Source organism: Montipora capricornis, chromosome 14 (assembly GCF_036669925.1).
Source record: "Montipora capricornis isolate CH-2021 chromosome 14, ASM3666992v2, whole genome shotgun sequence".
Classification (NCBI taxonomy): Eukaryota; Metazoa; Cnidaria; class Anthozoa; order Scleractinia; family Acroporidae; genus Montipora; species Montipora capricornis.
Genome location: NC_090896.1, coordinates 7,029,840 through 7,044,839, shown reverse-complemented (window position 1 = coordinate 7,044,839; position 15,000 = coordinate 7,029,840). Strand labels below are relative to the sequence as shown.

Here is a 15,000-nt window from a genome sequence, read left to right as displayed (position 1 = left end):
CGTGTGGAGTACAATTCAGGGAGTAAACTTGTGCAAGTGATTTGAAAAATTGGCCGAGCACACAGGGCGAGGCTGATTTGAAATTGCAGGCACGATTTACTCCCTGAATTGTACCACAAGGTTCAATTACTAATTAATGGTAACTATTACTAAATTTGAGCCTCAGGATAAAAAGTTTTTGAACACATTTTTGTGTAAAAAAGTTAAAATTATATTCAATCTGTTTTGCAAACAGTAGGAAAATAGCCAGAAAGATTGCATCAAAGTGCATGTGATTGACGCGTGAATGGCATAGGCTAAGGTGTCCAATTACAGGTATCCAGTTTTGGAGTTGTTCAAATTGATACCTATAATTGGACATCCATGTGATCGCGCGCCAATTACTCGACAAACAGGTGCTCACAGAACCAATCAGGTCCAAGAATTTTGTAATGGTTACGATTATCTACCGGTACTTAATTATTTATATAAATGAAACAAGAGCGACACCAAGAATGTCACGCTGTCCTTAACACACAGCCGTCATGTACGTGCAAGTCACATTCTCTGCATGCTTGGCAAAAAAGAGCTCTTTGTATCACATCAGTGATTTAATAATTATGCTATGTTTAGCTCAAATTCTTTCCCCACTCCTCCCTGTTAAGCGTCAACTCTAGGTACAGTACAGGGTATTTTGTTGTACTCAAAAAACATTGTCTGAGGGAAGTGTGCCGGAGTCAAGATGCATCATGGAGGAAGGTATGATGCTGATTGCGACTGTATGGTCAAAATTGTGAGTGTCCTAACACTTCTGACTAGGATAGTAATTCAGTGACAAGGCTGTCATCATCCGCAGGCCATCTTGTTTTAAGTGCAAACAGCAGCTTGTTTGTTGAACTGATGGATCATCTCTTGGCTGAACTGAAACAGAATGCATCACATTCCACCACGAGAACTTTTATCCAGTGCATAGGAGCTATTTGGTAAGAAAATATCCAGTCATGGGACGTTATGCATATTTTTGATGCAGTAACTTTATTTTATATTGTTAAATTCCTCCCTTTCTTCCTTCCTTCCTAGTTCCTTTATTTCTTCCTCCCTTCCCTGTTACTTTCCTCCCTCCCTTCCTTCCTTCCTTCTTCCCTCCCTACCTCCTTTCCTTCCGTCTTTCCTTCCTTCCGTCATTCCTTCTTCCTTTCCCTTTTACTTTCCTTCCCTCCCTGCCTCCCTCCCTGCCTCCCTCCCTGCCTCCCTTCCTTCTTCCTTCCCTCCCTACCTCCTTCTTTCCTTCCGACCTTCCTTCGTGTCTTCCTCCCTTCCCTCCCTCCGCCCTGCCTCCCTGCCTCCCTCCCTCCCTTCCTTCCTTCCTTCTTCCCTCCCTACCTCCTTTCCTTCCCTCTTTCCTTCCCTCTTTCCTTCGTTCCGTCATTCCTTCCTCCTTTCCCTTTTACTTTCCTTCCCTCCCTCCCTCCCTGCCTCCCTTCCTTCCATCCTTCCCTCCTTCCCTCCCTACCGCCTTCTTTCCTTCCTTCCTTCCTTCATGTCTTCCTCCCTTCCCTGTTACTTTCCTCCCTTCCCTCCCTCCCTCCCTCTCTCCCTTTCATCCTTCCCTCCTTCACTCCCTACCTGCTTCTTTCCTTCCTTCCTTCCTTCATTTCTTCCTCCCTTCCCTGTTACTTTCCTCCCTTCCCTGTTACTTTCCTCCCTTTCCTCTCTCCCCCCCCCCTGCCTCCCTCCCTTCTTTCCTTCCTTCCTTCATGTTTTCCTCCCTTCTTTTTTACTTTCTTTCACTCCCTCCCCTCCTGCCTTCCTTCCTTCTTTCCTTCCTTCCTCCCTTTCTTCCTTCATTTTTTCCTCCCTTCCCTTTTACTTTCTTTCACTCCCTCCCTGTCTGCCTTCCTGTATTCCTTCCTTTCTGGTTCCTTCATTTTTTCCTCCCTTCCCTTTTACTTTCCTTCCCTCCCTCCCTTCCCCCTGCCTTCCTCCCTTCCTTCCTTCCTTCTTCCCTCCCTACCTCTTTCTGTCCTTCCTTCTTTCCTTCCTTCCTTCATTCCTTCCTCCCTTCCCTTTTACTTTTCTTCCCTCCCTCCCTGTCTTCCACCCTCCCTTTCTTCCTTCCTTCCTTCCTTCCCTCCCTCGTTTCTCTCTTTCTTTGTTCCTTGTTAATGTCATCAGTGCCTGCTATGTTTTGTTGTACAGCCGCCAAGCAGGTCACAGGGTTGGTGAACATTTACAAAGGATCATGCCTTTGATTGTGCAGTATTCCAAAGTTGAAAATGATGATGAGCTTCGAGAATACTGCATTCAGGTAATTCCCCTATATTGTAAATTCTGTACAAATTCCCCTGGAAGAGCAAAGTTTGATTTGCACGTAAATGTTCTTTTTGCAGGCATTTGAGTCATTTGTGTGCAGATGTCCGAAGGAAGTGACCTCTTACATTCCAACTGTATGTTGATTGCAATACGCAGTGATTGATTAAAGGATGGTGCCTACTAATTCAAAGGTATTTTTGTGCGGTCTGTGAATATACGGGAAAAGCAGATCAGAGCAAGTGTTATTGAAATCGAAAAAGAAAATTAGGCGGACCCACGCACTTTTCAAAGATAATTAATCAACAATTTTTGTAAAATACAAAGCAACGTCTGGCGTTCTTTACAAAATTGAAGCCCAATTATCTCTAAAAATACATAGCTACCCCCAATTTTCTTTTTGGATACCAAGAGCACTTGTGAAGTTCTGCCATCTCTGCAGACTTTTAAACCGCGCAAGAGTATCCTCGTATTAGTAAGCACCACCTATAGGAAACCCGTGCGTCTTGTTATGCGCAAAACGTATAAGCAATAACAATAGTATGCACCATCCTTAAGGAGTAATAAATAGGTGCTGAGATGAATAGTTAACTAGAAGTCGATGTCTGTGGTAACTAAGGCCATGGCCTCTCAGGTCAACATACCGTATTTATTCCATTAATTGCCATGGGTGCTTATTAAATTTTTGGACCTTGAGACAGGGCTTGAAATTGCGACCAATACAGTCACATTTGCGACTGAACTTTTTCCCTTTGTGACTAAAATATCTGGAGAAATCGTAAATTTGCAACTTGTTTTCATCTTCACTCTTTCGGGTTAGCAGTTGCCACTTTGCTGCTCTTTTTACTAAAATAAATGAAGAAATGACACAATTATTTTTTTCCTCGCCTTGAGTTTTCTTTCAATCTGAAGATAGCGTAATTACTGGGTTGCCAAACCCAGTCGGAATCTCGGTTTGATTTCGTGGGTTTTTTGTTATTCTCCGTGTCGGGAAAATTCTTGCCTGTCACTCCCCTGCTAAGTGGTGTGCATAGAGTCTTCTCTGCGTATTTTGTTAGGTTTGAGGGGGCTGGGGTAATGCGTAGCTTGCTCTGCACAATTAACCTGTAATGGCGTCGAAAGTCATTGTAACGCGAATGGCGTTTTAGTATATCTTTAAAGAAATATACCCATATGGAGCTCAAGAATGGAACGTCAAGACAGGCGGTGAAACATAAAGATCTGGAATCTTAAAAGCGACGAGTAATGGACTTCGACAGCGTGAATCTTTCGCCCGTCGAGCCGAAATCAAAATGAGCTGTACTTCTAATATTTCGCCAAGGTGGTGTTACGTACAACACTGAAACCAAATGGAAATTTCTCTGGTAACTTACGGGTGCAACAAAGACAGAGAAGGAATCGAACACCACAAGTAGATCTGTGATCTCTGTTGTGTGTCTCACAGTGTTTACTGAAGTCGCATCTATTTAAAGTTTGCCTGTTTGTCCGGCAAGTAACATTCATTTTGTACTCAACTCTGCAAAGGTTAAAAAAAATTGTAAATGCGACAGTGAAAAATTATTTGAATGAAAGCTTGTTGTCTCTTTTGTGCTTTATTATGTACGGTCAAGGTTCTTTCGAAAAGGGTTTGATGTGAACTGTCAGAAATTTATTTAATTGCATATGCTTTGTGATTGTTTCGCTTGCACGCACGCAACTGAAATAGGAAGGGTTTCTTGCCTCTTATAGCAAATATGTTGCTTGTTTCAATAAATGTTTCGCTGGAAAATGTTTCTGTGAAATTTCCAGCTTTTGTAAATTTATCATGTTGTGTAATTTTCGAGCTTTGCAAATTTGCATACATGTGTTGAAATGTGATACGGGGAGAATTTTTGTGGTAACGCATAAGTCACGAAAATAAACAGGTCTGTTGGAAGCGTGCTTGAGTTTCAACAAAATGACTCCCAAAATCGGCAAAAGATTGTGACGCTGATGAATAATAAAGTAGCTGCTATTACCAAAACGATGGAATTACCTGGTGATAAAGAACCTTGTCTTGGAGAGTAAATTTTTGATTTTCCAGAAACAATGGTCAACCTCTGAGAATTGGGCGATTGTGATCTTTGTGTTGAATTCGCACATTTCTTGTCAAAATTTATAACAATTGAAAGAAAAAGAAAACTAAAAAAAACAAAAACCCGGCTCATCCTCGGTGTAAAAACCTGTGAAACTCACAGATGACGTAACACAAAGGAAAACAAAAGAGCAAAAAAACATCAAACAATAACCTAACCCCACCACGAGCTAACAAAACAAAGAAAAAGTTTCACAGGTTTTTACACCGAGGTAAACCCAAAAACCCGGTATCTTGGCATCATTTGACACAGATGCTTCACTGTTTCGCGGTAACTTGATCACTGCGCCCGCTGAATTCGATGTGCGGTTTACTCGGTGCAGCCAAAAGTACAATAACAACCAAAAAAACTAAAATCTCCCAAAATGTTTTTCGCTGATGGTAACTTTTTATATTCGTGGTTCAAAATTAATGTTGTTTTCATGTCGTAAATTTTGTTACCGATGGCAAAATATTTTATTCTCGATCGACCGTCCTGAAACTGCCTTCTGCTCTTCTTAAAATCTGTGTATCCATATTTATTTACTTTTACATCAATATTTGTTTTGCATAAAGCAAGCTAACAAAATCTGTATCTTGCTTGGTTTGCATTTGATAGCATTAAAATAGAATTTTCGGTCCTATGCTTCTGTTACTAAGTGGCATATTTCTTAGGTCGCCCATACCGATACTAACCCCGCCGGAGAGGGCTTAACTTCAGATTTCAACTTGTCAGATGCTGTCAGTGGACGCTTACACTTGTGGTGGAAAGAAGTTGCATGATCAACACGTCAGGCCAGAAGCCAATGTTTCTCGATTCTTTTTATTTTCTTCAATCTCTCTGGGTTCAGTACTTTGCTAGTAACCACATGTCTTCTCAAGGGGCTATTTATCTAAGACTTCTACCATGGCGCTACAATGATAGACAATACCAAAACAATATCGTGTACTGTTAGACCTAAATATTACGCAAAGACAACTGTCAACATGTCATACGAGAAGTCAATGTTTTTCACTTCCCATTTATTTTCTTCAATCTTTCTGAGTTCAGTACTTTGCTAGTAACCACATGTCTTCTCAGGCTATTTACCCAAGATTTCTACCATGGCACTACAATGATAGACAAAACCAAAACAATATCGTGCACTGTTAGAGCTACATATTTACGCTAGGACAACTTGAATCTCCTGGAAGACAACACACAGCTCAGTTGACATTATGGAATAAATCGCTGTGTTACTTCACTACCACACGTAAGCAATGCGTGTCAATTTTTTTTTTAAAGAGGTCAGGAATTTCTTCTTTCTGGCAAATGATTAATTAATAGGCCGGTAGCCAGGTTTTTAACCTCAGCCTCAGAAAAGGATCTGTTTCGTCGTACGAACGTGTAAGGACCTGTGAGCCAAACGGCCTCTTCTGGTATGACTTCTGGGTGACCCCTTAAAAGGTCTTAATGACCCCCCAACTTGAAAAAAATTGCCTGGAACGCTACACGTACCACAGGCAACCCAGTATACCCTCACAGAGGGTCTAGTTGTAGCGTATTTTCGCTGCGATGTTACGTGCACAACTCAATTCCCTCGATATCGTTCGCCATTTTCAGCGGTTTCGTTCAACACAAGTATTGTGGGCTCATATTTTATTTTGCTACACCGCTGACAACACAATGCAGTGCGACGATTTTGCGACTAAATTTTGCGAAATTGCGACTAAATTTTCGTATCTTGTGGTAAAATTGCGACTGGCTTTTTTCGTTCATTTCAAGCCCTGTGAGAGTGGGTGCTTAGTTGAGGGGGCACTTATTAAATTTTCACCGTTTTCAGCAAGTGTAGTATGTTTGTTTTGCAACGAAACAATAAATGGTAATAACAAAACGCAAAGATGTAACAATGCAAGGTTTCTGTAAAATACTTTAGTTTTTTGTCTTCTCCACCAAAAACGTGCATTAATTCTTTTAGTTTATTCCTTCTGATAGATACCCCTGTCCAATGTCTAAATGCAGTATAGTATACAGGTGTATTCTCCCTTATGGACCTACCAGGAGGTTTTAACTAAGGGTGTGTTCAATTCACCGCATTCCAGAATAGGAATACATGGAATAGAAGGAAGAAATCCTTCGTTTTTACGGAGATTCACAATAAAATTGTCAAACACCTGCTAAAATGTATATCTTCATTGTCCTTGTTGCATCAAAACGCCAAACATGCCGTTTCAATCATTCGTCCTTCTATTCTTATTCCGGAATAGGGTCTGCAATCAAACACCCTAAAATAATTAAGGCAAGTTTAGTTGTTATGGTGTACTTCTTTGTCAAACAATGTGATGCTATCATTTTTAATTGTGTAAAAAAGGCTGCCTCTAGGAATTGTGCTTCTATCTGTGGGTTTACCTGTCCAGCGGAATAGGTCTTAAGCCCGGTTTACACTACGGACAATTTTCGGCACGGCTCGGGTGAAATTGGCACGGGTGCCTAAAAAGAGCTCGGCAAACTTTGTTTACACTACACCAGTTTCAGTTATAATCAAGAACGTCCACGTGGTTTTGATGGAGAATGAGCAGCCATCTTGAAATATACACAAAAAAACCGCTAGCCTATATGAATTAAAGCTCAAATTTGGCCCTTTAAAGTGTTTACTTTACTTGTTCTATCCAAACCGTGCCTATTTTCTCAGCATTCGTACCATTTTTACCCGTGCTCGGATTACCTCGCCGAAGGTCCCAGCACGGGTAAGAATTTTGGTTCGGCACGGATGAAATTTGGTACTGACAGGTTGTTTACACTGCAAATTTTATCCGAGCCGAACCTTTTTTTTTTGGGACCCGTGCCAATTTCACCCGAGCCGTGCCAAAAATCTTCTGTAGTGTAAACCGGGCTTTAGTTACCAGGGAAAAAACAGTTCCCATCTGTTCGCTGAAATTAAATCCTGTTGTGTGAGTTTGGTACCGGGATGATTGACCAAATTTGAATGACTGTGTGGGAGGCTTGTAGAGAGAAGGGATTGTGAAGTTGCCTTCCACAAATGTGGGAAGAATTCATTTTTTGACTGATACGTGGGCTGAGTTTTAAATGGTTCTCAAACATCAGCGTGTACTTATATCCACCTTAGAGAGGCGTATCAAAGCATGAATAGTTTATTAAGTGTTATCTTGTACTACCGAGGAGGCCTGAAGTTGGCCTTATTATTATTATAATTATTATTATCATTATTTTCTTCATTTATTTATTATTGGCAGATTACAGAGCTCTGCCTTGGATTTATTTGCTATGATCCAAACTACAACTATGGAAGCGACGATGAAGACGAATTTATGGAGACTGATATGGAAGATGATGAAGAAGAGTGAGTTTAATTAAGGAGGCTCAAACCAGTTCAACACTTTCAAGAACTGTATTGAAAAAGGATTGACAACTGTGGTCAAGCGGTTAGGGGCGCTTGCCTTGAGATCTAGATATCGCGGATTCAAGGCCCTTTGTGACCACCCATTGAATTTGATCCTGGTTCAATTTCTTGGCTGCACTTGTGAAGGCCAGTTGACATGCTACAATTTGGCGGCTCGACATTATCAGAGCATGAATCATACGTGGTCTTGATCTCAACCATTTTGTTTGCTTCGTGTTTGCATACCTTATTCTCAAATTCTGATTGACATGCCGGCTTCTCTGAAAGTGTCGGCCTTAGTCGAGAAAAATATGTTGCACTGCAACAGATTTTCTGAATCGGGCCGTTTTTCGTTTTCACGAATCAGCCGCAAATTGGGTTTTAAAATACACGTACAATTCGTGCTCCGATAATGTCGTGTAAACCGGCCTTGAAAGACAACTGGTTTGCCTCTGGCCAATTGGAATTTTTAACAGTTGTTGTTGTCCTATGGGGAGTGGTCAGTTAAGTATGTATTTGTATTTGTATTTATTGGCGTCACAACACTGTCTCACCAAGCAACCATGTTATGATAACATGAGAAACAACAAATTATTGTTTAACAAAATGTGCTCAATATTGTGATGTATTGGGTAACTATTATAGCAACAGGCGATCCATCTGAAAAACCCTCTATTTAACCCATTTTAATGGCTGGAAAGTAATTAGAAACCTTAATTGAAACTCTTTGGATTTTTGTGTGGATTCAGAGTAACCTTCACGATTAGAAAATTCCCTAACCCTAACCCTAAACTTCTCTTAGAGGGTTTTGTTAGCCTGCTGAATACATTCCAACAATAAAAACTGAGGCCCACCAAGTTCGTGTTTGAGATATAAGCATTTGCAACAATTTTTCCTAAGACAAGAGGCTTGGAAGCAGTGTTCAAATAAAAAAATTTCTCTTTGAAACGTCCAGATTGTTAGTCGCTTACTTCAACCGCTATCAATTACGAAAGTGATTTCAGTAAGTTATTTACCAGCTAAGGGTCTGTCCGTATTGCGAAAAGCTGTGACCTCGGCTCGAAAAAGCTGCCCTCGGCCTGCCTGCGCCCTCGTACAGCATTTTGAGACCTCGGTCACAGTTTTTCGCTATACGGACCTCCCAGCCGACAAATAAGATATCTTAATGTCATTAATTGCTTGACAAGATGCACACATTATCGTGATGCAATAGTTCACCGTAGTAACAGGGAAGCCATCTAAAACCACAAAATTTCATTTTTTAAAAAAACTTAACTTTTGTACGTAAACGGATTCGGTGTCAAAAAAAAAATGGAAAGGTCAAGAACAAAAAGTTTCAGGGTGTTAATGTGCCCTGCGTGGGCAGAGATAGGAAAATCCGGACCGCGCGCAAAGAACCAATCACATTGCATAATTCGATATCGTGCCCTCTTGGGACAAAATAATTGTTGTTTCATATGGTACGATAACATTGCTTTTATCTGAGAAAGGCTGAAATTTTCGTTTTGATAAAAGTCAAGGGGCCCGTTTCTCAAACGTCCCGATGAGTTTTCGTGACCGAAAAGCCATTTGTGGAACTGAAATCGTCTCGCGTTAAAATGGTGGGCTTTTAGTATGTTGTCAACACAACTAAAATCAAGATTGATTATGAACCTCTCTCTTCTTTGGATACGATAGACCTCTTTCATAATGGCGGCCAAATAAAATGTTCTTTTGTTTTAATGCAAATAAGCCTTTCTAGCCTCGCTAGGACGGAAGACCTTAAACAGCAATGACCAGAACCAGGTTGCTGACCAGCGGTTTTCGTTAAAACAATGGTTTCCTGTGGGTGCTTAGTCTCGCGGGCTCAGAAAACCTGGTTGTGGTCTTTGTTATTTAAGGTTTTTCCGCTAGGACGAGCAAATTACACAATTATATTTGGCTTAAATTGAGGGCAGTAGGTCTAATAAGCATAAATACAAAAAAATGTAAAGGAGGTCGCCATTTATGAAAGTGGTCTTTGGACCATAAGATCGACGACGACGATATCGGCGACAACGCCACAAAACAATGATATCATTGGTTAAAAAGGCATACAGCTGTTTCGAGAAGGAAGACCTTAGACAGCAATGACCAGAACCAGGTTGACGCGATAAATATTCAAACGAATGGCCCGGAGCGAGTGTAGAAATGGCGAGGGAGAATGAGGCTCGCGCGCTTCACACGCGAAGATCACGCTTACTGCGCTTCGCCCCTTCCGAAAATGGAAGAAAACGACTGTTTTGCAGTCTAGCTCGTACCAATTTATTTTTGGGATACTTTGCCCACATCGTTCGACGTGAACGACATGGAATAATCGCGAAAGACTCTTGCTAGAGCAAAGCTGTATTTTGAGGTCCCTACAGACGGAATTATGACGCCCAAAAAGTTTAGGGACTGGCACATTGGGAGACTTTTTTTCCAAATTTTCAAGAGAGAGACGAGTTGGAAAAAGACGATTTCAATGTTTTATGACAAACAGCAACCTAGTGTCGTTTGTTGTTTTTCCGTTCACTGCTTGAAGTATCCATTGTCTCCAAAATTCTCATTTTGTATATTATTGTTGTCTTTGTATAGTGATGATGATGAAGATTATAGCGACGACGATGACATGAGCTGGAAGGTGAGGACATCTGGGATTTGATTAAATTGCTACTGACTATGATCAAAAGATAATTTCCTTTTTTTCTTCAGGTTGCGAAAGCGTGTTCGCTTTACACCTGACTGGCAAAACAACCCGGCCAAAAAAATCCATACCGATTTTTATCTATGCCTTTCATCCTTTTAAAAATCGGAATTTTCGCTTCCTGCGGGGTACGGAACCGCGCTAGTAAGGAAACTGGGAATAGCAGAACCGTGACGTCAATACAGGAACGAAATTCTTCCAGGGGGCAAATTTTCCTTTTTTTTTTCTGATTAAGAAGTTGCTTAAAGTGCTTCTGAGATGTATTCGGTTGCAGTAATGCAAAAGTCAAAAGAACGAAACCGTTACCCCACCGAAAGTGAAAATTCCGATTTTTAAAAGGCTGAAAGGCATAGAATAAAAATTGGTATGGAATTTTTTTTGGTTGTTTTTATTTCAGAGACCATGATCATTTGACTGCTAAAATTATCGTTACATCGCAAACAAGATGATTCTAACCAAAAACGGCCTTTATTCAGGTGATTTGCCATAAACGTTGGGCCGACATTTTTTCAAGATTACCCAAATGCGATCCGTTTCAATCTTGTCCATTGGTCAACAGTTTTATATGGTTATCGTAATGTTTCGTTCTAATTTCTAGGCCTTTTTTGTGTCATGAAGTTACATAGTTTTGCGTGAAATAGCCCCTTCAAGTTACCTCTATGATACGATTATTGTTTCTTCCATTCTTTGCTTTAACTTGCAATGTTGTCTTCACCTTTGATTTTCTGATCTCCCGGCGTCAGGTTCGCAGATCTGCTGCCAAGTGTTTGTCAGCTGTGTTGGGGTCAAGACCAGAACTTCTGTCTGAGTTTTACAAAGTAGTTTCGCCAGCACTTATTGTCAGGTTCAAAGGTATGAGAAAATAAAGTTGTGCATCACTTGGGGCTTTAATAATCACAATTTTAAAAGCGCAAGTTTCTACATGCTGTTTACGGCAAATGGCAGACGTGGATTGAAACTTGCTATTCGCCAAAACTCAAGGAAATTTGTTTAGTTTCATCTTTTTTCCTGCCCATTAATAGCTTCAAATATCGTTTATGGTTTTTCTGTACTCTCCACAACGACAACGTGAATTCGCAAATTTAACGACAATTTGACGACAACACGAATCGGAGTCTGTATATTTCTTCTCCCAACACGTTTTATACCAATCCCATTTCTAGGGTACAACACCCATGTTGTTTTCAAAAAATGGAAAACTCAGCAGTTCTGCAGCTCGCGAACGCTCTTCTGTCTTGTCACTACTCGACTACCGACCAAGCTAACAAGTGCTTGTCGGTTCGTAACGTATTTAATTCATATATACTATTCGCCATTTAATGCTAACCGTTTTAATGAAATGATTGCTTAGATTTAAATACTGGTGAAATGAGTGCTTGGACGTAATTATCATATAACAGCGCTGTTTCAAATTGGTGTCCAAAACCTGCCGGTTGTATTTTGATTTGAAGATCTTGACCTGCTGTCGGCCATATTCATTCACGCCATACAATGTGGGCAAGGTATCCTTAAATAAATGGGTACGGGCGGTTTTAGGGTAAAAATAGAGAATGAACGGTTAACATTTGTATGCTCAGGTTGTCGTCGAAGCCTCAAATTTGGTGATTTCACCTTCTTGTTAAGCAGAGTACCGCAAAAAGATTCGCTAAATACGAGGAACACGATCATTTTTTCCCTCCATAAACCAATGATATTTAGAGAGATTTGGCATCACGTGTAAATAGTGAAATGCGAACGGCAGAAGTGACCACATGACCATAGTTTTCCCGCCATTTTCAGCATTTGCCAGTTGCCGTTTCTACCTGAAAATAGGCATTTTCGCGTTCAGCCTACGGTATACGTTAAATGTTCTTCTTGTTTTTCTTCTACATAAAATGCTGTTTGTGGGAAAGAAGAACCACCAAACCATTTTCCAATCAGTCAAAACAAGGAAAATTAGGTTTCATAGTTATACATCGTTCGTATACTGACTCTTTACCGCAATTTTCTTCATGAACTTGTGTTGACTCTCTGTTGACTCAAAACAGCTTCAAAATTTGACAGGTAAGGATTGCCATTTTATGCATTTTATATATCGGCTGTTTCTACAAACAGTGTTTAAAAAGATTCCGAGTTTATGTATTTTTTGTTAACTAAATATTCTAACTCAATCTCTCTGTTATCATTTTGTGGCGTTGTCGTTGGCGTAGCCACCGGGCGTAGCCATAACCCTGAGCTTATCTATTTATTTATGTATTATTTGTATATATAATTATTTACATTGCGGGGATATATATTTAAGATGTTAAGATAAAATACGATAGAAAATTGAGCAATTTCAGTTTTAATGGACAAAAATCTGGTACCAGAATAATTTTAAGTATTTTACAGTCTTTTTTACATTTTCTTAAAGCTAAAGATATAGATAATTGCCTAAAATAACACCGAAAACAATTTCCCATGGGAACGAGAAAAATTAAATTTCAAAGTTCACAGAAATTGTGCAAACACGTAAAATTTCATCATCAGTTTCATAGACCTAATCGGCTAACTCAATGTTGTACCCAATTCAAACCCTTTGGGAATAAAACGTTTTGTTCCAGGTATTTCCATATCATTTAAATATGAATGCTACATTATCATGCAAATACAATACACAAAGAATCTTAGTCCCGGGAGATTTGAATTGGGTACAACATTGAGTCAGCCGATTAGGTCTATTTTACCAGTACTTTCAACTGTTTCTTACAAAGTTCAACAGTTGTTTTTGACATTTTGTGTTGCTAGAAATGATTTTTTTTGAGACGATATTTAATAAAACAGTCATACAGACGTTTGCAATACGATGTATATAATCTTTGTACTAGGTTTTTGTCCACTTGTTACTCGAACTTCTGGTGGATTCTGTCTTAATTCACTTAGTGTAAAGTAGATAGCAGGTCCACATCAGCATTAGCTGCCATTTATTCAACCTGCTTTATCAAATAAAGGATGTATGTACGTAGCAGTGGTCATTTCTTGAACTCGGTTAATTGTCTTGAAAGTTCCCGCTGTCTTCTGTTTTTACGTACAGCAAGAATTAAAGGTAGAAACGGATTTCAACTTGAAGAAATTGGCCCTGTTTTATAACGTGTCACAAAACGGATTATTCAAATGATCCTGTCGCAGAGAGGAAACAGCAAATGCCAGGCTTTTGCTTGTCATGAAAGGGTGAAAATTCTGTTATTAGGAAGGTTAAGGAAGGACAAGGGCACCCTGCTAGCAGAGCCTTTCTTTTTCTTGCTCGATTTTGGCGTTCTCGAGAAAGACTCTGCATGAATCGAGAAAGATCTTTATTGATTATGCGCTGCATGTTTCCAGGTTACAGTCTCGAACCCAAGCCAGATCTCGCCGCCATCTTGGTTTTTCACGGTACAGCGGGCTCAATAATAACCATCGGTTTTATCACTAAACGGATGCTGTCACTGGAAAAACCGGGTTGACGAGAGAAAACAAGATGGACTAGTCCAAAAGTTCGGGCTGCAGCGGCTTCAAAGAGTTGACGCGATTCAGGCGGAGCCTCCTTTTCTCCTCCTCAGAAAAGGAAAAGACAAAAGGAGGCTCTGCTCGTAGGGTGGGACAACGGCAACGTGAAAGAAAACGTTACTCCATAAGCTAACTTGACGTTATCGCAAGTATTTGGCCCTTATTCCGTCTGGTTCACGTTGTAAAATACGGACGAACTAAAAAAAAATAGAAAATGACTGGTTCATTGTTATATGCTCACGTTGTCACCAACAGCTAAAATGTTGTGATCGATCTCCTGTTGTTGTTTTGTGGAGTACGGCAAAGTAATACATCGCATAGGTCTTGGGTTCGAATCCCGTTCGATTCACCTGAATTTTTCAGGTGTTTATAAGAGACAATTGCTTTAATTGTTCAATCAGGTGTCAGGATCAGTTCTCTCTCTTTTGTTTAAAGTGCTACTATGTTAAAAAATCATTTTCTTTTTTTTCTTCAGATTTTGAAAGCATGTTCGCTTAACACCTGACTGGCAAAAGTTTGAGCTTTGATTTTTATCCAAAGGCTGTTTATTTTGAGTGTAAGGTTTGGATTTCAAGGTCCGCCATTACTCACGTTCAAAACTGACCGACTGGACCTCAGACGGTTGGAGTTAGGGAAAAGTGACGTCATTCACTCACTAGCTTAAAATTTCAGCTTGTAAACGCAACTTATTACATATGCAAAACACGAGTTGAAAAATCTGAAAGCCCGAAGCTCCCGTTCCGCGTACACACGCATTGCATTCTTAAACCAATGAGTCTTTGACGTCATTTTATCCTCAACCCAGCTCTCTCAAGATTTTAAAGTTAGTAATGGCGGACCAATAAGTAACAAAATTCCAATTAAAATAAACAGGTGCCCTTTTAAAATCAGAACTTAAAACTTGGGTCACTTAGTGTTAACATGGTTTTGAAGTCCAAAGAAAAAGAAGAATTGTTTTTTGGTCGTAGTAGCACTGAAAACGTTATTTCCTTCGGTTTTAAACTTATTGTGCAGTAGGAGTGGAGATTCCC

General features: G+C 40.0%; 1 protein-coding gene across 2 annotated transcripts in view; it reads left to right on the top strand.

Moving 5' to 3' along the window:
- LOC138032142 (cullin-associated NEDD8-dissociated protein 1-like) overlaps positions 1-15,000 on the top strand; it is a 100,275-nt gene that overhangs the window by 8,706 nt on the left and 76,569 nt on the right. Inside the window, exons 8-13 of one of the 2 annotated variants that reach the window (XM_068879744.1) lie at positions 836-962; positions 2,179-2,287; positions 2,370-2,426; positions 7,616-7,722; positions 10,357-10,402; positions 11,209-11,317. In XM_068879744.1, the coding sequence (XP_068735845.1) occupies positions 836-962; positions 2,179-2,287; positions 2,370-2,426; positions 7,616-7,722; positions 10,357-10,402; positions 11,209-11,317 (555 nt within the window). The remainder of the gene's footprint in view (positions 1-835; positions 963-2,178; positions 2,288-2,369; positions 2,427-7,615; positions 7,723-10,356; positions 10,403-11,208; positions 11,318-15,000) is intronic. The other variant, XM_068879745.1, reaches the window with a different exon arrangement.